The following is a 24,016-nucleotide window of genomic DNA, read 5'->3' as shown; positions in this document are numbered from 1 at the left end:
GTGCCAAGCAGGGGCGTCTTGAACCCCCCCACTTTACCAGCTACAGTGGGGGTTGGGTACTTTATGGGCCTCTTATCTGCAACTTGGCAGATACAAGCTTATAATTATTGCTAAAAGAAAGATAAACTGATAGAAAAGATTATGGAGGATGGGCGAGTGGATGCATGTGTAAGTGAAAGGATGGATGAGAGGGTGAAAGGGTGGGTAGATGAAAGGATGGATGGATGTATGAGTGGGTAAAACGATGGGTGGATGGAAGGATGTATGGATGTGTGGGTGAAAGAATGGGGGGATGCACAAATGGGTGGATGAAAGGATGAGTGGGTAACAGGATGGATGGGTAGGTAACTGGATGGGTGGGAAACAGGATGGATGGGTGGGAAGCAGGATGGATGGGTGGGAAGCAGGATGGATGGGTGGGAAGCAGGATGGATGGGTAAAAGGATGAATGGGTGGGTGAAAGTTTGGATGGATGGGAGAAAGTATTGAAGGGTGAAAGGATGGATGAGTGGGTCAAAGGATGATTAAAGGAGTGGGTGAAATTATGGCTAGATGGGTGCATGTAAAGATGGCAGAGTAAATATAAGTTTAAGCGGATGGATGGGTGGATGAGAATTTGGCAGAGTAAATGAAAATCTGGGAGGGATGGATGAATGGATGGAAGAAAAGAGGGCAGAGTAAATGAAATCTGAGAAGATGGATGGATGGTTGGATGGGTGAAAGGATGCCAGAGTAAATAACATGGACATCTGGGGATTAGTGGATGGGTAGGTGAGTGGATTGAAAGGATGGTAGAGTAAATGGAGATCTGAGAGGATGGATGGATGGAGGGGCATCGTGAACTCCCCCCACACCTCTTTATGAGCCTCATATCTGCAACTTGGCAGATAAATGCTTATAATTATCACTGCAAGAAAGATGGGTCTAAATTTAATGGCAAGTGGATGCATGAGTAAGTGAAAGGATGGGTAAGTGGGTGAAAAGATGGGTAGATGAAAGGATTGACAGACAAGTGAGTAAAAGGTTGGGTGGATGGATGGATTAGTGGGAGGAAGGATAGGCGGGTAAAAGAATGGATATATGGGTAAAAGGATCAGTAGAAAATGGGCAGGTGAAAGGATGTGTGGGTGAACAGTAGGATGGATGAGTCGGTGAAAGAGTGGATAGGTGGGTAAAAGTATGGTAGGGTAAAAGGATGGATGGATGAGTGGGTGAAAGAGTGGGTAGCTGAGTGGGTGAAAGGAGGGGTGGGTGAGATGAAGGCAGAGTATATTGAAATCTGGGAGGGTGCATGGGTGGATGAAAATATGGCACCATAAATGGAAATTTGAGTGGTCTTGATGAATAGGTGGGTGGATATATGGGTGGAAGAAAGGAGGGCAGAGTAAATGGAAATATGAGGAGATGATAATGGATGGGTGGGTGAAAAGAGGTCAGAGTAAATGGAAATCCAAAGATGGCTGGATTGAAGGGATAGCATAGTAAATGGGAATCTGAGAGGATGGATGGATGGCAGAGTAAATGGAAATCTGAGAGGATGGATGGGTGGGTGAAAGAATGACAGAGTAAATGGTAGTTTGAGCGGATGGATGGCAAATAAATGGAAATTGGAGCGGATGGATGAATGAACGAACGGATGGGCAAAAGGATCAATTGATGGATAAAAGGCTTTTGATGGATGGGTATGTCAGATGATGGAAGTAAAGGTGAATGTATAGATGGATGCAAACATATGATGTCTGTATGGATGGATAGATGGAATGGCCAGTGGATGGATAGAATGGTGAAAGATTGAATGATGGATGAAAGAATGAATGAGAAAATGTAAAGGTGAAATGGTAGATATTAGTGGGTGGTTGGATGGGTGAAAGGAAGAATAGATCGATTCTCGGATGGCAGAGACAGGAGAGCTGCTCTCAGAAGGTTTGTGATCACATTCCTCGCTTGCTTGGTACCATCAGAGCTTGGGTTCAAAGTGTGGGGTATTTTAATTTTCTGCATACTCCTCTGGTGTTAAGCAACTGGTAAAGACTACAATACTTATTGGTTTACTGGGAAACGTTATGTCAGATTCCTTAGATGTGATCTGTTTATAATGAAATGTTATGACGAAGCAAGTAATCTTGACTTATTTATTGTGAAACACTTGTGTTAAATGCAAAAGGGTTTTAAGGGTGGATTGCTTTTATACTATGTTAAAGTCTCTGGGTAGGTATTTTTTTACATGGAATCTCACAGATTAACTCATTAGATAAAGGCTGTGATGTTGATGACCCACTAGAACAATTCATGGAGATTAAATATGTGCATTATACTCAGCCATATAATGTTCTACTAGTCAGAATTTTAAATTGGTTTGACAAATATCATTTTCTACATATTTGTAATCTTTCTGTAGTATACCTAATGGCTGCCTTGTGGGAAAGCTTATGACCTACAAAAGAGATCTGAGTTGGTTATGGTGACATGCCACTGATTAATATTATAGGCCTTATTTTGTTTTATGAAAAGTTATAATAAAGGTAGTAGTCCTGGCATATTGATTGTGAAAAGCATATATTAAAGTTAAAATGCACTTAAGGGAGGATTATTCTGTATTAAAGCCTACAGGTAGGTATTTTGTTACGTTGATGTTGCAGGGAAGGATTTCTGTGTTGGTTACCCCCTCAGACAATCCGTAAGGGTAGAAGATTTGCACTGTCATAATTCATAATTCTTGCTAGAACCTCCTCAGATTGTGTGCAGACTTAGCAGTCTGCCAGGATCTTGTAATAAGAAATTATTAAATAATGCAGCCATCCATAATACGTCTGTCTGTCTCTCTCTATAATATCTATCTATCTATACCTATCTATCTATACTATATATATATATATATATATATATATATATATATATATATATATATATATATATTCACTGAAAAAACCATAGGTTTCACACATGTTATAGTTAGCTGGACATTTTACTGATAAAAAACCAATGAAATTCCCCCGTTATAGTTACTGTAGGCAACTATAACTCACGCGACCGCAATCCTCTGCTGATGCTAATACTGTATTTAGACACTTATTTGCCCATATCTTCTTCCATTAAATTTTAGCTATACATATATTACAAATATTTTTTTTTCATAAAGACACATATGTCATCAGCAGAGGATTACGGTCGCGTGAGTTATAGTTGCCTACAGTAACTATAACGGGGGAATTTCATTGGTTTTTTATCAGTAAAATGTCCAGCTAACTATAACATGTGTGAAACCTATGGTTTTTTCAGTGAATTAGCAAGGTTTTTTAAATGCTATTTCCTAACTATAACGTGTGTGAAACCTATGGTTTTTTCAGTGAATTTGTACGGTTTTTTAAATGCTAAGTTACTTTACGCCATTTGTGGCGTGCGCGCCCACTTAACGCAGTTCGTTCCGTGCACGGTTTTTATCAACTTTAATAAGCCCTGTACATTTGGTGGCCTTCGGCCACCAAAAGCACAGGGGGTGAGGTCAATGTGGATAGTGTTTTTTTTATTTCGATTTTATAATTTCATGTTGCCAAAATTACGTTTTTTTTCTCTATTAATAAGCACTGCACATTTGGTGGCCTGCGGCCACCAAAAGCACAGGGGGTGGGGTAAGTGTGGATAGTGTTTTTTTTATTTTTATTTTTTTACCGTAAGCGTACGGTAAGCTTACGGTAAGCGTACGGTAAGCGTACGGTAAGCGTACCCCGCGAAATTGCCGAAAAAAAAATAAAACCGTTTTTGCTCTTGGGGGATGTTTGGGGACTCCCTCAACATGACTATGTGGGAGGGAGTTGTCAAAACAGCCCCGTAACATGTTTTTGGCCATCATGTTTGATAAACAACACTCAGTGCGAGAGACAAAATGGCGGACGCCGCTTCCTGGTTTCGGCCGATTCGAATGTTTACTAAGATCTAAGAGCCAATCAGAATCGCGCTCGCGCACGCCACCGTAAGCTTACGGTAAGCGTACGGTAAGCGTACGGTAAGCGTACCGTAAGCGGGCTCAGATATATATATTGATTTAAAGGCTATTTTCTCAGAATCTACTGAACAGATTTACACCAAACCTACAAAAGGCACTTCCTTGACCTAGGGACTACCTCTCTGCCAAATTTCTAGTAATTCTGTTCAGCCGTTCGGGCTGTAGCTCGTTCTAAAGGTCCTATGGAAAAATGCATGGGAAAAACGCGTTTTGGGACCCCCCTTTTATCTCAGCCCCCGCTTGACGAATCCCCCCGAGACTTTCAGGGTAGGAGCGGAGCGTAGCGCCCCACCTATTTTGAGAAATTCGCGAGGATTCGTCGACCGGCGCCAAAGTTATTCAAAATAGAATGTTGAGGTTTTCCTATGGAAACGTGGTCCTAACTATAACTACCTACTGGCGACCGCCAGTAGGTAATATATATATATATATATATAAATAGAGAGAGAGTTGAGAGCGAGAGACAGACAGACAGACAGACAGACAGACAGACAGACAGACAGACAGATAGATAGTTAGAACGTTTGGGTCAGCCCTCTGCTGCCACTGGTCTGTCGGAGTGTCATTTACGCTCTGCTTCTATCCATGACAGTGTACTACATGTGTTAGTGGTTCAGTCAAAAACACAAAAGGGGAGAGTAGAGGTAGGTAGAAGTAGGGACCTGTCCTCCACGGCACTCTATAAATAATTAAGAGAGGTACCCTCTATAAGGAAAGGGGGGGTTTATTCAAGACCTTGCAGAAGACACAAAAGGAAAAGAAAATGTTTTTTCTTTTCATAAAACCCTCACTCACCTGGGTTTCCCCTTGGTGGCATGCTTCATCATTGGGTCCATCCATGTACAAGGTTGTGCTGCTACCAATGAAAGTGCGGGAGCACTGAATTAAAGCTAGTACAGTTAATAGAAAAAAGTGGAATAAAATCGAACCATATATGCCAGGAGGAATCATTTCCTGTGCAGCACAGGGTCTCAAGCCCCCTGTTGCTGCTCAGATGGAGAGCACTACCACTCACGTTTCATACCCTGCCAAACGGAAGTTCAGCTCTTAAGGGTCCGATATCTGTAGAATAGCACATGGGTTATAGAGAACTGTTACTGTTACGATGTTTCCTAGTGCCACTCAGGGCTATAGGCTGCCCTGTGTAGTAGCAGCATAAACTCTGTAGTTTCCGACTTAAGTTTCTGAAAAGGAAGTTGAAACCCTCCATCTGGGCGAGCTTGCAGGCTTTATCCACCGAGGTCCCCTTGAAGTCGGATAGCCGCTAGATGAGGTCCCACTGAATCCACTGGATTTGGGGAGGGGGTGTGGGGAGGCAGGCAAAGAGCAGGAGAAATTAAAATGTTGTGACTGGCAAAGTGCTTATGCCAGGGTAGGATCATTTTCACACCTTCATCGGGGCAAAATTTTTAAAGGTCAGTTTTATGGAGTTCAAAATTCCGAAGGTGTATCTGACGAAGTTACTTTGAAATCGTTCACCTTTGTAACTAGGTCCCAATGATACTCCGGAAGTCTCACTCCAGTAGAGGCCGCCAGCAGGGTCCAGTCAATACTGGTCACTTCAGGAAAACGGCCTCTTGCAGCTCTTTGTGTCCCTGTAGCCACACAGGTGGTCAGCCAACTAATGCTTGGATTCCACTTCTTAGACCTGGGTAAAAGAGTGTAAACTTTGACAGCAAATTGTCCTTTCTTCCAAAAGCATCGGCCGCTGCCAGCATGTGCTTTAATCTTATAAAATCATTGACATTTTTCTTCAATTTCTTGCCTCTGGCCGCAAGGAAAACAGCTGCCTTTGCGTTCATTTCGTCACGTCTAGACTACTGCAACAGTCTGTATGCAGGATTTTCAAAACGAATCATCCACAAACTCCAGATGGTACAGAACTCAGCCACTAGATAGTTTCTACAACTGCTTAGGAGAAGTTCAGCATCGCCTGCACTCAACAAACTGCACTGGCTCCCAATCAATAAGAGGGTCCTTTTCAAATTACTTCTGTTTGCTTATAGAGCTATCAATCTTTCTGGTCCACAATACCTAAACAAACAGTTTGCCACTATCTGCCCAAACAAACTTTAAGATCTTCCTCTAAGAATCTCTTGAAACCTCCAATGTTTCGATTACTATCTCGAGGTGGAAAGTCTTGCGCAGGGTTGGGCTCTAAAGCTTGAAATCTACTTCCCAGTAATTGGCGCACCATAGGATTTGAAGCATCGTTTAAAAAAAGAACTTAAAACCTGGCTACTTCAGGCCTCCGATTCCTTCTGCATCTCACTAATCTAACCTTTTCTGTTTACTCTTGAGAATCAATAGTACTTCAAGCATAGCGCCACGGTGCTCTCTTCTGAGTGACAGTACTGCTCTACAAATGATGCATGCATTCATTCATTAAGAAAGTCCAGCGCCTCCAGGTCTCCACACAGATCTGAAACAGCAGGTCCAGTCATCTTGTGTTCTTCCGCAAGTCCTGAAAATGTTCTCAAAAGGCTCTCTCTTGTGCAGGTTTTTAGGTCTCGCCTGACCCAGCGCATGCGCTGGTCTGGCGAGACTTATTGAGAGGGCTCCAAAAAGTGCTACCAGGCCAGCCTAGAGCTACAGTGCATGTGCGCGGGCGCGCACGCCACGCTTTACCGCGATTACTTTCACTTTCGGGGCCACACGGCCGTTTTGATATTTGATCGCGATCACTTTCACTTACAGGGCCGCACGGCCGCTTGGCATAGCCAATAGGTCTCACTTTTGGGACCTTATAAGTATTTATTTATGCAACTGTTGCAAGGCTAAACACTTATAAGGTCCCAAAGGCGAGACCTATTGGCTTTAGACGCATTGAGGCCTTTCTTGGAACAAACTACTTTTTTTTAATACGCTGCCTTTGCAATATATATTTTGGCTGTGCACCAGAAGGCGGCAGGCACTACTAGCGGACAAAACGCATTGCTCTTTCCACGATTCAGAGCCGGAATGCGTGTTCAAACTTTAGTTTGGTTGTTCAACACAAGGTGCGATTCATCTGTGTTCAGGGGAGCTGTCCAGAGTGCTCCAAACCGCACACGTTTTCATTTCAAATCCATAAATGTAAACTGTGTTCGGTATGCAGTGCTCTGGGAAAATGTTAAAACGTTTTACATTGTATCAATATGCTTTCGAAAAAATCAAATGTGAGGTAACTGGTCAGCATGAGGTGGCAGTGTGTTTTATGCGCCTTTCATACCCCCACGCTGGCGCAGTGCGCTCCCTTCCAGCTAGAGGCGTGTTCTCTGAACAGGTGTTTAATGAGCCTCGCGCTCTCAGCCGGCCTCCAGGGACCGCGCTCAGGGGCGTGGCTGAAATTAGTACAGCTGGTGCAATGGTACCAGGAGGCATGGGTTTGAGAGCCATACTGAATCGCTTTGCCCCAACCCGCTCCATGTTGCTCTCGCACCAAAGTATTGGAGTTGGGCAATAAGTGGGGGCTGGTTACAAGCCATGGCCACCAGAAATGCCGAGAAAGTGTACCAGCTTCCACTGGGAGAGGGCGTCCAACATCACTCCATCAGCACATCAACAAGCATTTATAAAAAAATAAAATTAAAATAAAACTTGCTCAGTTTACTTTAACTGGTATCCTGTAGGTTGCTATATGGTACCTATCGCTGCAGGGCTCCCAGAGAAGGCCACGTTTTTCGCCAGGCTTCCGGTTCTGCAGAGCTGTGCTCTTTGACAAAGCATCAAGAGCATTGGTCATATTGCCTCCACTGAAATGCAACAAGACTACAACTGCCAGACGCATCCAGGTTGTTAAATCAAAACCTAGAACTGGAAGCACTGTGTGTCCCTGTGACAGATGCTAGTCTGCTCATAGCCATAGTATGAGGCCATGCCAGCACAAAGCATGGCATACTAATTAAATTGGTATTCTTAAGTGTGTAGAACAGAGGTAGAATGTGTATTGACCACCGCTCGTTTCACTGTCAGCGCTGGAGAGGAAACAAGCATTAAAAATGCAATAGGTCTGGCCTTTTATTAAGTTAAAGCCATTTGCTTAGCTATACAATACCATTAGCAAAGCAAATGGCTTTAACTTAATCAAAGGCGAGACCTGTTGCATTTTCAATGCTTGTTTTAAATTGGGGTGGAATGCTTTAGAAGGTAGGCATCTCTGCCTAGTCCTAAAGTAACACATAATCAATCCACCCCTGTCCCAATCCTCCTGAGCATCATTTTGGGACATTGCAACATGGCAACTACAACTTGAAGGGGTCTGTTGAAAGACTTCTCTGAGAGCCTGAAACTACGATCTTAATTGGCACAGTTGCCTTGTACCTTCCCTCCATAACTTTAAATGGAAGCCCCTCCTGGATTTGGCTCCAGAGGTTTGATTGTTCTCCTTTGGGAGTGAGCCTTCCCATGCCGGTGCATTGTGAAAGGTAATTAGCATATGCAGATTCTGTCTCCACCCTCTCCTCTGAACAGGCCCGATTACAGCCAATGGCCCTATTGTGCGGCAGAGTAATTAGCTTGGCCAAGCAGGCGGGACAAAGGCCTAGAATCTCATTAGAATCCAAGAAATATGAAAAATCCTCAAGCACAAGGAAGGCGCATATGACAAACGTGTCATTCTGGGTTCATTTTTACCATATCATCAGTGAGTCGCGCTAATCTCTAGGCCTCACGATGGTGAAACTATAGTTTGTTGCAGATTTCACCCTTAGTGTATAATATAGTGAAGAACACACACACTTTTCAGTAATAATTACAGATGTACCTATTCACCCTATTAATGCCCACTCACATTATAAAGCCTACACCAGGTGAGCACCAATCCCTGCAGGGGCCCTTCTGCAATAGGTTACTTAAGCGCAGGTACCAGGCTGAGCTAGACTGCAATCTCCCACGTTCAGCCCACACATGTGGACGTAAGAGTTCATGTGCAACCAGCCCAGCACCTCTTACCCTAGCTGCACAGCAACAGACCTTACATTAAAAGGCAGACACTGGCGGTTACCACTCCCAATCCATTACTACGGAGATTACAGTCAGTGAGACTCGGGTAGTGAGACTCCATAAACCAGGTAGTCTCTTAAAAGTAAAAAAAAATCCATGGGACTGAGTATTTGTAAACCTGGGCCTTAAACTGCCTTTATTGAAGGGTCTATTTTCCATACTTTGCAGGTTAAGGTTCATCCTTCAGTCACTGTCCGCATCACATACCGATGGGCACTGCAAGTGGAATGCTAGACACGGTCTGTAGTGCAGTTGTGGCCTGACTAGTGTCTTAAACAGTTGAAAAGCTTGAGTAGTGGTATTTTACCAACTTAAACAGTGGTAAACGGTTTCTTGTCGTGGGAACTTGTCATGGGAACTTTATGGTTTAAACCTTTTTACTTAAATTTCAAGAACACACAGAGAGAATCTGACAGGTCGAGTTATCAGCTCCCTACTGACCTAAAATAGATGACTGAACAATTCTGCTTGGAAGTATCCACTTGACAGTGGGCGAAGAACCCCCTCCCCTCCCTGGACCCTAGCCACCCCCTCCCCTGTTCCATGTCCACCCACGAAGCTCTCCAGATCCCCAGCCGAGTCTTCATCACCCCTCCTCCCCCGTCATGGGAACTTTAAAGGCATGTGCAGCAATTAGCTGGAATGTAACAGCGTTTGTTGAACTTACTAAAATAAACACCAAACCCTAGCACAGTAACATATACATATGGCAAAATAACAACACATTTACGACATAACAGACAGAACACAACATTCAAAATGCCAATGCAACACATCAACCATTGTAAAAATAAAGCCCTAAGCACAAAAAAGGGCATCACCCTCAAAACTAAATGCCACATAACAAATATGCACAAACATTCCGAAACATTAACACCTCCAAAATTCTGTTTTCAAAATACAGTGGTAAAGGTGTTTGGGGCAAGCTCTTACCAACCAGGACATAGAATAGTGCCAGTCAAATATGTGTTGTGATTTGGCTAGCCCTTGTGTCTCTTTCTTTATGTTTATTTTGTGCTCTATTTCGGTCTGTTCATACCTGCGGTTTAATGTCTAAATGCTTGTATGTGAAATATGTGGTTTTCTCTGGACCAGCGATATAACGCATAATTCTGATTTTTTAAAAAACACATTGAAAATTGTCAGCACATTTCCATCTCCCAACAACCATTTTTGCTGAAAAAAAATCGATAAGTTTTCTATGAATAAGAGTTTATTTTATGTTTCTTACACCAGATTAAATGAGCTTGTGGCTTTTAAATAATATGAGAGTGGCTGTTGTTATCCATGTGTATGGATTTCAAACACAGCAACGCTGAAACTGGATTGTTTGCCAACCCTTACCGTATCCAACAGTACACAATAATCAATCATAGGAATAGGCTGGTGAAGCAATAAGGGAGACAATAGAGACTTCTGCCGTGATTTATGCATTCATTTAAAGGGGGACGTTAGCACGGGCCACTGCTTGGTGCATTGTGGCTCTTACAACAAGTAACAAAAATGCATCCAATTTTTGGTTACTTACATGACACACAGAGGCTGGAAAATCTCTGCAAATACAAAAGAAGTACCCTATAAACAGACATACTTCAAATCCTATTGAAAATGCAGCTACATGCATTGTTTCAGGTAGTATCTCCAGATATACAATTAAGATAATGTAGCATTGATTAAGAGCCTATCAAATAAAGTACAACAATGGAAAATATGCTAGTCATATTGAAATCAGCCATTATCATTATCAACTAACTTATAAAATGGGATGGTTGATGGGCCTATAATATTCAAACCAAGTTCACATTATCATGTGTTTTAGAAACTAAGAATGCCATGCAATTAAGTCTTTGAAAGTAGGTAACGTTGCTATTTTATTCAGGTCAAGTTCTCCCAGCAACCTTCCTTTCCATGACATGGTATACATCATTCTAAACCTGTGGAGTCATTAAACTTTTCCAGGTTTACTATCATTAATTCCTTCTACAGAAAACATGCACATCACAGGTTCATTCCACCAAAACATGTACCAAGCAGAGCTGCTCCTAGAGGAGAGCGAGTCAAAACATTTACAGGGCGAGCTGAGGCAGAGGCGAGCCAAGGGTCTGGCTTGGCTCTTAGAGCTCATGCACAAGCCAATCCTTGAAATTGTTTGTTTTGAGAATCATACAAAAACCTCATGTAAATTATGATAAAGCCTCTTCAAAATTCAGAAAGTGTAAAACATGGCAGAATAGCCCTGCACTGATAAGTGCTTATTAAGTGATAGTTTTTAAACACGAGCCATCAGTGAACTAAGAGGCAAGACAGTTATCATGTAAACCCTGTACATTGGCCAGATTATAGAGCAACATTATAGGCTAATAAATCAAACACAATAGGTTTTTTTACAACTGATATTCTGAACTCACATGTTGAAAACGCTTTCATATGCGATAATGTAGAAAAACAGGTTTTGGTGAAATAAAATATTTGCCTATTGCCTAGGATTACACAATTTACGTGGAGAAGCTGTGATTTACCCAGGTTTTCTGGTTTCACTTTCACTTTGTAAAAATCAGCCAGTAGGCTTACTCTATTACTGCTGTTGGGCCTAACACTCACTGTAGTGCTCATAAAAACAACAGTACCGGTTGGTGACATACCGCCCTTCCACAGGCTGCCTATTGAACGGGTCAATAGTGAATTAACATTGACTCTGGAGGGACTCACTCACACCCAAGGCGACTCCTGCAGCCCTTGAGCTATCCGTGGGCTATCACCGTGTCTGGGTGAAGCCAGACTATCTGCAGAGCACCTGCCAGGCTAAGACACACATCGCCACTCTGCCAGGGCCATGCTTGAGTTCCAGCGATTGTCGTGTTCTCTTAACTTTGCCATTGAAAGACATCGACCTAGCGGAGCTCCATGCTCACTTCAATGCATCGCTAAAGAAGATCCCAATGTAGACCCACCCCTCCCCCCAGGCTTGCACACGCGGAGAATTCAAGTGCAACGTGAAAGTACTACCGTGTCCTGCTATGACGTCGCCAGTACTGTCTTGTACATTAATGAAGTCAGGAACTGGTTCATAACCGTAGGTGTAGTGTCCTGAGAGATGGGGCACGAGGGCACTAGGACCTCGGAGGAGGTCAGAGTGCCGGACAGGTCACCGGACACCAGTTCCGGTCAGGGGGGAAACAGGTAGTACACAGGAAGCAGGGGACGAGGCAGGACGTGCAGCATGCTGGCTGCAGATCACATACAATAAAGAATCAACAACTTACTTGGTGTCGCTGTGATTACTGCGACGCGACGCGACAACTGGCGACGAGGCGGGATCGAAATCCACGCGTCGCGGCGACTGTCGGAGCCCACCCGGTCGCGGAAAGAAGATCGGAGCCAGGAGCCCACCCTGGTCCGAAGTGCCCAGCAAGAAAAGAACATCGTTGCGGGAGCCCACCCCGGCGCTGCTAAGAGAAGTAAGAGCAGCGCGAGACTGAAACTGATCAAGCAACTGAAGGAAAGACTAAAATCCCTCTCGCGCGTGAGTTTCAACGAACTCTCGCGAGAGGTGGCAGCCATTTTGAAGTCAGACGAATTGAGCCAATCAGCGTCCAAGATAGACGGCGGCCATTTTGAAGGGTCAGGCAAAGTCCCGAACAGCGCAAAATCGCGCGAGAGTGCGGCGGCCATTTTGAAGTCAGGCAATTTGGGCCAATAGCAGCACAGGAAGGCCGGGAGGCCATTTTAAGGTCAGGCAAAAAGGAAAATTGACAAAAAAAAGGTCTAAATAAAAGAGAAAAGACAAGAAAAAGGTGCCAAAGAAGGAAAATAGCACCAGAGGGACAAGAAGGAAGTAAAAAGGAACAAATAAATAAATTAGCAAAATAACAGAAAGGAAGGATATGGGTGACGAAGAGACAAGGAGCACACAAGCTGTGTTCCGCAGGCCACTGCCATTCAACATATCGGAACCGCAGGCAGGCATCAGATGGGAGAGATGGCTACGACAATTTGAACGATACATGCGCGCAACGGACGTCGTAGAGAGCAAACAACTAGATTTGCTGGTCAACCTTGCGGGAGACGAAATAGAAGACCTAATGATGACACTACCGAGTGAAAAAACGGCAGATTATAAAGGCGCGAAAGCGTGCCTCACGGAGAAATTCGACCCACAACGCAACATTGATTTCGAAAGATACACGTTCCACACAGCATGCCAGCAACCAGAAGAGAGCATGGACGACTTCGCAACAAGGTTGCGGAAGTTGGTGACGTACTGCGAATTTGATAAGTTTGACAATGAAGAAGCAATACGAACGCGCCTCATCGTAGGGTGTTTGTCAGTAGAGTTCAGAGCACGCATCCTAAAAGAACCAACGACACTTGAAAAAATACTGACGATGGCCCGCACAGAAGCACGGGCCACGGACCATGCCAAACAGATACAAATTGGCAAAGAAAAAGGAACAGCGATGGCGCCTCGGATGACGGAATATTTCAAAAGGAACGACAACAGGGAGCAACAACATCCCAGGAAACAAGCGGTCACATGTTACAGATGCGGCCTTGACTTCCCACACGTTGGCACCTGCCCAGCAATGGGCCAGAAATGCAGAAAATGCAACGGGAACAACCACTTCGCAAGCACCTGCATGAGCCGGCAATTTAGGAATGAGAGGGGACGAACAGCTAGACCAAGGACAACAGGCACCAGGCATGCCAGACACATGGAGACAGAAGAGAGAGGATCGTCGGATGAGTCGGACGGACAGACGACGGCTGGGAGAGAAGCACGGCTATACCTCATGTCCGACACACCAAAGGAAGGAAGACAGCAGGAACACATCCAGCTGGTGGAGAAACAGCAAATAAAAAAGACGGCCACAGTAGACATCGACGTCGGGCGCCACAGAACAAAATTTGTGCTAGACAGTGGTGCCACATGCAACATAATGTGCATGTCAGAATACATGAAGATGAGAACAAAGCCAAAGTTATCGCCATCAAAAGTAGATGTGTTCACGTGGGGTTCAAAGACACCCGTTGAAAACATGGGCAAGTTCACTGAAACATTAACATATCAGGACATGACATATCAAGAAGAAATACACGTCCTGAAAGGGGACATCCCTGCACCCTGCCTGCTGAGCAACGTCACGGCACAAGTCATGGGGCTGTTGGCTATGACATATCACATGACAGAAAAAGAGAACATACTGCAAGAATATCCAGAAATACTGCAAGGACTGGGGAAGCTAAAAGACAAACAGGTTACCCTACACATAAACGAAGCAGTGAGACCAGTGGCACAGCATCACAGGAGAGTGCCAATTCACCTACAACCGCAAGTGGAAGAAGAAATAAACAACTTACTGCAGCAAGACATAATTGAGCCTGCAGATGGGCCGACACCGTGGGTATCACCGATTGTGGCAGTCCCGAAGAAAAATACGTCCAAAATACGGATCTGTGTGGACATGAGAATACCGAACACTGCAATATCGAGGGAACGTCATCCAGGACTTCATCTGAACGACATGATCAGCCGGTTGACAGGGGCGTGCCGATTCTCAAAGCTAGATCTGTGCAAAGGGTATCACCAACTAGAGCTGGACCAACAATCAAGGTACATAACGACATTCTCCACCCACCTAGGACTATTCAGGTACAAACGGCTCAGTTTTGGTATCTCGTCAGCGGCCGAAATATTTCAGGAGACAATAAGACAGGTGATACGACCAGTACATAACAGTTTCAACTACAGCGACGACATCCTAGTGTTTGGGAAATCGGACGGAGAACATGATAGTGCCCTAAGGCAAGTGTGCAAACAACTAAAGCAGGCTGGATTAACACTGAATGGAGAAAAGTGCGAGCTAGGGAGGAGAGAACTGATCTTCTTCGGACACATATTCTCGGAAAAAGGGATGAGGCCTGATCCCAGCAAAGTGGAGACGCTGAAGAATACAAAGCCACCGTCAGATGTGGCAGAAATAAGATCATTCCTAGGCCTGGCAAGCTACTGTGCCAGATACATACAAGACTTTGCCACGGTGAGCACGCCGCTGAGAGAACTAACGAAACAAGGCCAGACATTTGTCTGGTCTCAACAATGCAATGAATCGTTCAAAGAGATCAGGAAGGCCATGATGACTGTGGAGCACCTCGCATACTTCGACCCGCTGCTTTGTACCGAGCTGACGGTCGATGCCAGCCCAGTGGGTTTAGGTGCAATATTAGCACAACACCTGCCGGGAAAGGAGTCACCAAGGAAGATTGTCTCATACGCCAGCAAAAGCCTGACAGACATTGAGAAGGCGTACTCTCAGCCGGAAAAAGAAAGCTTGGCGGTGGTATGGGCATGCGAGCATTACCACATGTTTGTGTACGGGAAGCCGTTCACCATCATCACAGACCACCAAGCACTAGTAACAATTTACGGCAACCCAGCAGCAAAGATGCCGCCCCGCATCGAGCGCTGGGGCATCCGATTAATGGATTACGATTTCAAAATTGTCCACAAACCAGGGAAAGAACATAATCCAGCAGACTACATGTCGCGACATCCCCTGCCGCACGCTGAAAACAAGGCCTCAATGGCAGAAGAATACTTGAACTTCGTGTTAAAGCAAAGCACGCCGGCACCGGTAACTCTAACAGAAATAGAGAGAGAAACGGGAAAAGATGACACTCTTCGAGCGGCCAGAGAAACGATGAGACAGCAAAGGTGGAGGCACGTAAACAACAACTGCACTTGGAAGGCAGGAGTAAAGAAGGAGGAGATGCTGGCTCTACAGAAAATCAGCGGGGAACTGTCGGAGAACAACAGTGGAATTGTAATGCGGGGCACCAGGATAGTCATTCCAAGCTCACTACGACGACAAGTGGTCAACATTGCACACGAGTCACACAGAGGCATAGTAGCGACAAAGAAGTTGCTGAGAGAAAAAGTGTGGTTCCCTGGATTAGATCGTCTAGTAGAAGATACTATTGCGGCCTGTCACCTCTGTCAAACGACAGGTCCACCTGCAAGACAAGAACCACTACAGATGTCGGAACTGCCAAGGGCTGTATGGACAACAATGGCGGCCGATTTCTATGGACCTCTAGACGCGGGAACGTACCTACTGGTCATCATAGACGAATACTCCAGATTCCCCATTGTGAGATCGGTCTCCTCAACGTCAGCAGCCGCAACATTACCGGTTCTGGACGACATATTTGCAGCATGGGGCTCGCCAGAGACACTGAAAACGGATAATGGTCCTCCGTTCTCAGGAGAGGAATTTCGAAGGTTCATGGCCTACCTTGGAATACAGCACAGAAAGATAACACCACTATGGCCGCAAGCAAATGGCATGGTCGAAAGGTTCATGGGAAATATCAAGAAGGCAGTTCAGAGGGCGAAGTTGTCACAGATTTCCCTGGGCCAAGCACTATGCCAAATACTGAGAGACTACAGAAACACGCCTCATGGGTCTACAGGGAAATGCCCGGCGGAGCTAGTACTAGGGAGGACAAGCAGAACGAGGCTGCCGCAGGTAGAAGGACTGACAGCACCAGGGCACGACAGCGTGGCAGTAAAAGATGAGGCGGCCAAGAAAAAAATGAAGGAATATGCTGACGGAAGGCGACATGCCATCAAATCACACCTCCATGAAGGAGATACTGTTGTGGTACGACAGAGACAACAACGGAAGTCGGACAGTACATTCGCCCAAGACCCGCTGACGATAACAAAGGTAAAAGGAACAATGGTAACAGCAGAGTCAGACAGCCGACGAATAACAAGGAACAGCTCCCATTTCAAAGGCCTAAAAGAAGAAAAGGACGAAGAGCAAGTGACAGGCATCGAAGAGACAACAAAAAGGGAGAGCCAAGAAGCAGGTACAGAAGAAGCTGCCAGGCCAAAGGAGGGCCAAGGACTTGTGACGAGGCCGAGGAGAGACATTGTGAGACCAAAGAGACTAATAGAAGAAATGTGAGCTGCCACCCTAGGCAGCATCTCGCGAATAACATCTATCGACATTTCACATTTGCAACAGACTATGCGAAAGAAAGTGTCCCATTTCTGATTACCAACGAATGCTACTGTTGTAACTTTTTGTGACAAAAGGGGGAGATGTAGTGTCCTGAGAGATGGGGCACGAGGGCACTAGGACCTCGGAGGAGGTCAGAGTGCCGGACAGGTCACCGGACACCAGTTCCGGTCAGGGGGGAAACAGGTAGTACACAGGAAGCAGGGGACGAGGCAGGACGTGCAGCATGCTGGCTGCAGATCACATACAATAAAGAATCAACAACTTACTTGGTGTCGCTGTGATTACTGCGACGCGACGCGACGCGACAGTAGGCATTAAATATTTCTGTTCTAAACGCTAAAGTAAACAGAATCTATTTGATTTTATGTAAGGGCCTCTCATAATGTAATTGCTGTATCCTGACAAACAGTTAGGGAAGCCAGGGGTCGCAAGTAAGGTGGCAGGGGTCACAAGGGGTGGCGTAGGGGTTCCAGTTACTACCCCAAATTGACGTCCATGGTTATTTCCCTCTTCACATTCGCCTTAAGGTATCAACCATGACAGACACATTTTAACATAAGGTTTACTCACTGCTTCTCCACCATATTGAAGCAAAATGGCATTCTGCCTTCTAGGTAATTTTGAGGTTTGCTGTATCGCCGGAGTAGCCAACGACTTCTACATTTTTATGTCTAGCATTAGCCAAGTCCTTTTGATTTTAACAAAATGATAAGTATAATATACTTTCTTAAAGGGTTTTTTAGCCAGTCATCTTTATCCATTGGGCTACTGTTGCGTCATTCATATTTTTCTTCCGCCCACTACAGCATGGCCAGCCCACTTCAGGCAGTGGTTAACTTTTCTGTGAGTGACTGCATACTGCCCTTTCACATAGAGAACTTCTGACAAAAAAAGTAGTCCCCTTAAATGCCAGGAATACTAGGGCAATGTGTGCTTTTTGAGACCAAAAACATATTTTAGCTTTTAGCCAATGTTTTTGAAGACTGATGAGGGCCCATTAGCTTTCTCAACAAACGTTTTGCAAAAACTATGACAAAATAAGCATTGACAAATTTAAAAGGTTGGTGGCAAACACCAATGCTTTTCTCTTAAGGAGTGCTGAAAGAGAGAAATCACTTTTAGTAGGTTAGGACGGTCAGGGCTTAATCGAAATTACAAGTAAATGCATTTTTTGCATCTTGATAAAAAAAAGAGTGCAATGAAACTCAGGTGACTGGTGGGCTATGTGTCACAACATGTTTCGGTCTTCTCTAGGTGTCACAGAAAGACTGAAAGCTAGAGCCTTGTGTTCAATAAACTGCAGACTATGCAGGAGCAGACATTACGTGTATAGTGGGGATAGTCACTTCAGGGCATAAGCCCTTGGTCTCCCCAGCCTTCTCTAAGCAATCGAACATCTCTTAAAAGAAGTATACAGCACTTTACAGAAGCCATAAACAAACAGGGACACGTATTTCTCGAGTTATAGCCACTTTAGAATGTATTCACAAGCTGCATACCACACACTGGGTCTCCAGCATAAAGGTCCAAAGGAAAATGAATGCAAAAGACACATCAATTGCAGTAGCCGGCAAGACAGCTCATAGTGTTAAAAGCTAGTGCTTAGCAACATTAGCAGTGTCCAATAAAGCACCATACAAAACAAGCATTGACAAGGATTATAGATTTTACGTTTGTACACGCATACATTCAAATACACAGACAGCAACACACGTGGTAACTTGAATCTGGTGTGTAGCGAGCATGCAACCCACGTCTGGGCATATACTACCCACTTAGGGTGACAAATGCCCTAAAAAAAGAAGAGCTGATAGACCGGATGCTGAACAAATCAAACATTCACCCCCAGTCACAATTCTCGGTTAAATCCATCGTTTTTTGCACGCCACACCATTCAAGTTTAGACTCAGTCCTAGACCCAGCCAGGATGCTTGTTTCAGGTCAAGGAAGGCCCTGTCAGTTTGGGATGGACTGTTCCCATGGGGAGCAGGGTCAAGACTGATTTGCATATGGCTGGGTCTAAACTGGAATGACATGGCGTGCAAAAAAAAGATGGACTTAACCCATATCTGTGACTGGGGGTGAATTTGTGATTTGTTCAGCATTCCGCCCATCATCTGTTCTTTTTGGATTTGTCGGCCAACGTGGGAAGGGTATGCCCAGATGTGGGTTCCATGCACGCTACGCCACCAGATTCTAGCTAACCTGTCTGATGAGGGGCGATACCCCGAAACCGGTCCCAAGTTGCTTGTTTCCGGTCCAGGGAGGACCTGGCCAGGCAATACGGGCTGGAATTTTCCCATAGGGAGCAGGGTCAAGACTAATTTGCATATTTCTGGGTCTAAACTGGAATAGCATGGCGTGCAATAAAAAGATGGACTTAACCCATATCTGTGACTGGGGGTGAATTTTTGATTTGTTCAGCATTCCGCCCATCATCTGTTCTTTTTGGATTTGTCGGCCAACGTGGGAAGGGTATGCCCAGATGTGGGTTCCATGCACGCTACGCCACCAGATTCTAGCTAACCTGTCTGATGAGGGGCGATACCCCGAAACCGGTCCCAAGTTGCTTGTTTCCGGTCCAGGGAGGACCTGGCCAGGCAATACGGGCTGGAATTTTCCCATAGGGAGCAGGGTCAAGACTAATTTGCATATTTCTGGGTCTAAACTGGAATAGCATGGCGTGCAATAAAAAGATGGACTTAACCCAGATCTGTGACTGGGGGTGAATTTTTGAATTGTTCAGCATTCTGTCCATCATCTGTTCTTTTTGGATTTGTCGCCTACGTGGGAAGGGTATGCTCAGATGTGGGTCCCATGCACGCTACGCCACCAGATTCTAGCTAGCCTGTCTGATGAGGGGTGATACCCCGACACCGGTCCCAAGTTGCTTGTTTCAGGTCCAGGGAGGACCTGGCATGGCAATTCGGGCTGGACTGTGTCCATAGGGAGCAGGGTCAAGACTAATTTGCATATCGCTAGGTCTAAACTGGAATAGCATGGTGTGCAAAAAACTAATGGATTTAACCCAGATTTGTGACGGGGTGAATGATTGATTTGTTCAGCATTCAGTCCACCCTCTCTTCTTTTTAAATTTGTAGAAAATAGAGGCAACTGTTTATCATTCAGTAATGAGCAATGATGAATGAATAAAGGGCACGCTCAGTGGGTGTGGACTACAATGGAACTAATCTGGGCTTCTCACATTTTGTTGTACATCCTTCTATCCTACTGGCCTAGAATGTCACTGTATTCATCAACCATGCACTACTGGATAAAGTTTTTACTGGCTGTTAAATACCTCGACAAAAACGTTCATGCAAAATAAAAAAAAAACATAATGGAATTAAAAGTGTAAAATTTACTAAATGGCCCACCAGCCAATGGAACCTCTAATAAATCAATTTCCAAATGTTTGTCCTTAAAATACTGGATGGCAATATATCTGCAGTTAAATCACTGACAGGCTTTTCTAATGAGCTGAGAGGTTTTATTTAAAAAATATATTTTAAAGTGCTCTAACACTTTTGACTTTTGAAATTACTTGTGTGTGTCCAAAGCACTCAAAGTCAAGTAGCCCCAGACCACCGGCACAGCAGGGGTCTAGTAAGGCCCAGTGGCGTAACATAGGCCCCCTACTGTGCTGGGGGGGGCCACGCTCTAGGGGACCCCCTCAGCACAGTACCCTGATCTGAGTGCTCCTGGTTACTTCCAGAAGGTGGGGGCCTGCATGTACCATTCAGGGGTGCCCCTCAAACAGGTTTCGTTATGCGTGGTGAGGCCCTTGAAGAGCTCGTAGTGTCCCACAATGATTGTATAGTAAATGATATGGGAGCACCTCGGCCATGTCCCTTTACAAAGTGCAGTCACTGAGGGAGGGGGGGCTTACGCGACCAACCAACCATTTTAAGTGGGCTGGGCACCTGCGGCAAGGGTCACGGGCCATGGTTACAGGAATGCTACTTTCTATGTAAAATAAACATAGCACAATGGCCTTGGAGAAGAGTCCTTGGCTCTTTTGCAAACCCTGCCTACCAATGTCTTTCCTTGCTTGAAAATCACAAACGACTCGGGGTAGAAGCTGCTCCCCGGCATCGTCAGTGGTGATGGGCCTGGGAACCTGTAGGTGGCAAGTCCTTCCAGGAATTTTACTACACCTGTTTTGTGAATTGGGAAAAAGTGTAAAGTGCGTTCATAAGGAGTCGTACCACTCTGCCGGTACTTTCCAGCTTTCCTTCGTGCATCACACTGTTTTTGCTCAAATTTAAAACGCTTTCATAAATAAAGTAGCTGGTAACCCCTACAAGCTGTGCATGAATCAGATTTGGTCTCACGCGCCACCCGACAAGGCGGCGCTGAGAACGTGTCCTCGAGCGCGCTGCGGGCCCGCCCTCCGAACGCCCCTCGAGCACTCACGGGGAAGAAGAGCTGTTGATAAATGGAATGACCGCGGATCAGCGCGCGCAAGCATTAATTATGCGGCGACTAAGAGAAGGGCTCTTACCTTAAGCATCCGAATCTCCCGAAGAGCAATCTTCTTAATCACCGGATCGTCCTCCGATTCCAAGAATTTCTTGATGGCCACGATCTGGCCGGTGTCTTTATTCCGGCACTTGAAGACCACGCCGTAGGAGCCTTCGCCGATCTTACTGATTTTCTCGTATTTCTCCATGGATAAACGTCAGAGGGCTCAATGATGCTTTTTTTTTGCCGGGGCTCTCTTTGGACTCAGTGACCTTTAAGGATGCTTTGAAAGGGCGCTTCCCATTGAATGTGGTCTCCTCGGGGGCCCGGGCCCCGCACGGCGCTCTGTCTCGGAGACAACAATGTGCTCTTTGTCCAAGACCTAAAAAACAGAAGGTGGAATCTAGTTAAGGAGCAGAAAGTGATGCAACGGGCTTTAACAGTGCCTCGCTCAGCGCAAGCAATGGGAAACACTACACCACCCCATACTTGCCTCGTCAAACAGGTCTCCCGTTTGCAATGCATACCTGGAAATCACATATTCATTGGAAAGCTTCGAATAATGCCATGGTCTGCCTAGCTGCCCGGGTCACCGGCTTACTTGAAGCCCGGAGTCGTCTTTTAATTCAATAATTAAAGTTCGGCTCTCGCCGGCGGCCGGCGCACCGGCAGTCATTAAGCCTGATTGCTCGGGAGAAGACGTTTGTTCCTCGGTGACCCGACACCGCTCGTCTATCCCTGGCGCAGTTCTGGTTTCTTAACTCACTTTCCTCTCTCAGAAGAGATGGCGCCGTTCGCGATGGCGCCATCTGCAGAGCGTGGGCAGGCTCGGCGCGGCACGGCCAAGGTCGGCTGCGTCTGCGCCCTTCCCGGCTGTGGGGTGAAATGAGCTTCTGTACCAGCCCCGTATTCTAACCTGGCGATGAGAAAGAACCAACCATAGGTTGGTAATTGGAACCAAATCTAACCTGGCAATGATAAACAACTCTAGCATGCCAGTCACAACCACCTCGAACCTGGCAGAGGTAACAGGCTCTGTACTGCAAGTGAAAATAGGTGCAACTCGTTCGCCCGAACGTGGTCAGGCTCAGAAGGTACTAGCATTGCCAAAGCCAATCGGCTTGGCTTTGCATTTTCAATTATGAGCCAGGACTGTAGGCTTGCCAGTGTTGAGGCCTAAATGGCTTATGTGTACAGATATATTTAGACATACGCTGCATGTGCCAACACTGTGAAGCTCTCTGATGCCCTCCGGCCAAGTCCGCGCTAAATAAAACTAAATAAAAAAAGATATTGGAAGGGAAAGCTATGGGAAGAGACAGTAGCTATACAAAAGAAGTATGGGTAAGGAGATGTGCAGGCAAGAGGGATTTTAGCTTGGAGAAAGGAGGACAGGGAGATAAACGGGAAGGGAGAGAGAGGGAGACGCAGGTAGGGTGGGATGGAGAGGTAGAGGTGAAGCTGAGAAAGGTGTAGGCAAGGAAAAGTGACATGGAGAATCTACAGTCTGCAAGACATGTCCGTGTACTGGGAAAGGTACGGGCAAGTAGGGAAAAGAAGAGGAGCGGGCAGGGAGGGCGGTGGACAGGGTAGTGGGCTGGTAGCGGTGCTGGTGTAGCAGTTGTCGGGCAGTGAGGCCAAGGTTGGGAAAGGCGCATGGAAAATGACACCGATGGAGTGGTACAACAAGAGCGCGACAGGATGGGAGCAGTAGGGACAGAGAGGAAATGGCAGGCAGTGGTGCACAGAGGTGGATGCACCGGAAAGGGACAGGTATGGGGAGGTGAGTCCATGGAGGAAGGCAATCTTGGGGAGAAGCGGTTGGGCAAGGAGAGGCATGGGCAGGGTGAGGCAAAGTGTGAACTCGGGGCAGATTTAATAAGATTTGATGCAGCGCAATTCAGCAGGACAACTTGCTGCGGTGCACCAAATGGAGAGGGCCGTAAAGTGCCAGATCTACTAGGATATGACGCATTCCTCCTCTCTCTCTGCGCGGTGCACTACTGGCTGCCAAGCACCAACGCAGGCACCCTGGCACCGTGGTGCACAGGTGGCTGTGTTGTAGGCAGTATTGTTTTTGTGCAGGAAGGGACACAGTCCTGCACAAAAACATTCCTCGGAAGCTTTTTCCTCATTTTATGTGTCCTGCCGAATACAGCACATGTAGAACTAGGAAAAACATATGTCTCTTTGTTACTCCTCCCCTGGGAAGGTGTAGCATTTTGAAGCATTTCCAGGTTTACTATTGTCAGTAAAACTGTGAATGGGCCAAAAACCTTGGGTGGAAGCGTTGAAACACCTTGGCTCCACCAATGGAACGCCTTCCAGGGTTAACTATGCTACACAGAGCCACGCACGATGCAGCCAGGGTTAGGTTTGTGGCAGGAGAGGTGCAGGCTGGGGGTCTCAGCTGAGAAGGGTCAGGTTGAGAAATCTGCAGCTAGGGAGAGATGTGCAGAAACAGATGGGTGCTGGAGAAAGGTGTTGGAGGCAAACTGCGTTGGACTCCTAGACTGCATGTTTGTTATCACGCAAATTA

At 45.8% G+C, this 24,016-nt stretch overlaps 1 protein-coding gene across 3 annotated transcripts in view; it reads right to left on the bottom strand.

Moving 5' to 3' along the window:
- CDKL1 (cyclin dependent kinase like 1) overlaps positions 1 to 24,016 on the bottom strand; it is a 412,368-nt gene that overhangs the window by 362,449 nt on the left and 25,903 nt on the right. For 2 of the 3 annotated variants that reach the window (XM_085626994.1, XM_085626995.1), the window contains exon 2: positions 21,518 to 21,859. In XM_085626994.1, coding sequence (XP_085483120.1) covers positions 21,518 to 21,685 — 168 coding nt within the window. In that variant the 5' untranslated portion in view covers positions 21,686 to 21,859. Of the gene's footprint in view, positions 1 to 21,517; positions 21,860 to 22,004; positions 22,128 to 24,016 lie in introns of those variants that run through there. The other variant, XM_085626996.1, reaches the window with a different exon arrangement.

Source organism: Triturus cristatus, chromosome 9 (assembly GCF_964204655.1).
Source record: "Triturus cristatus chromosome 9, aTriCri1.1, whole genome shotgun sequence".
NCBI lineage: Eukaryota > Metazoa > Chordata > Amphibia > Caudata > Salamandridae > Triturus > Triturus cristatus.
Note: the sequence above shows the minus strand (reverse complement) of the source record. Positions and strands in the feature narration are given on the sequence as shown.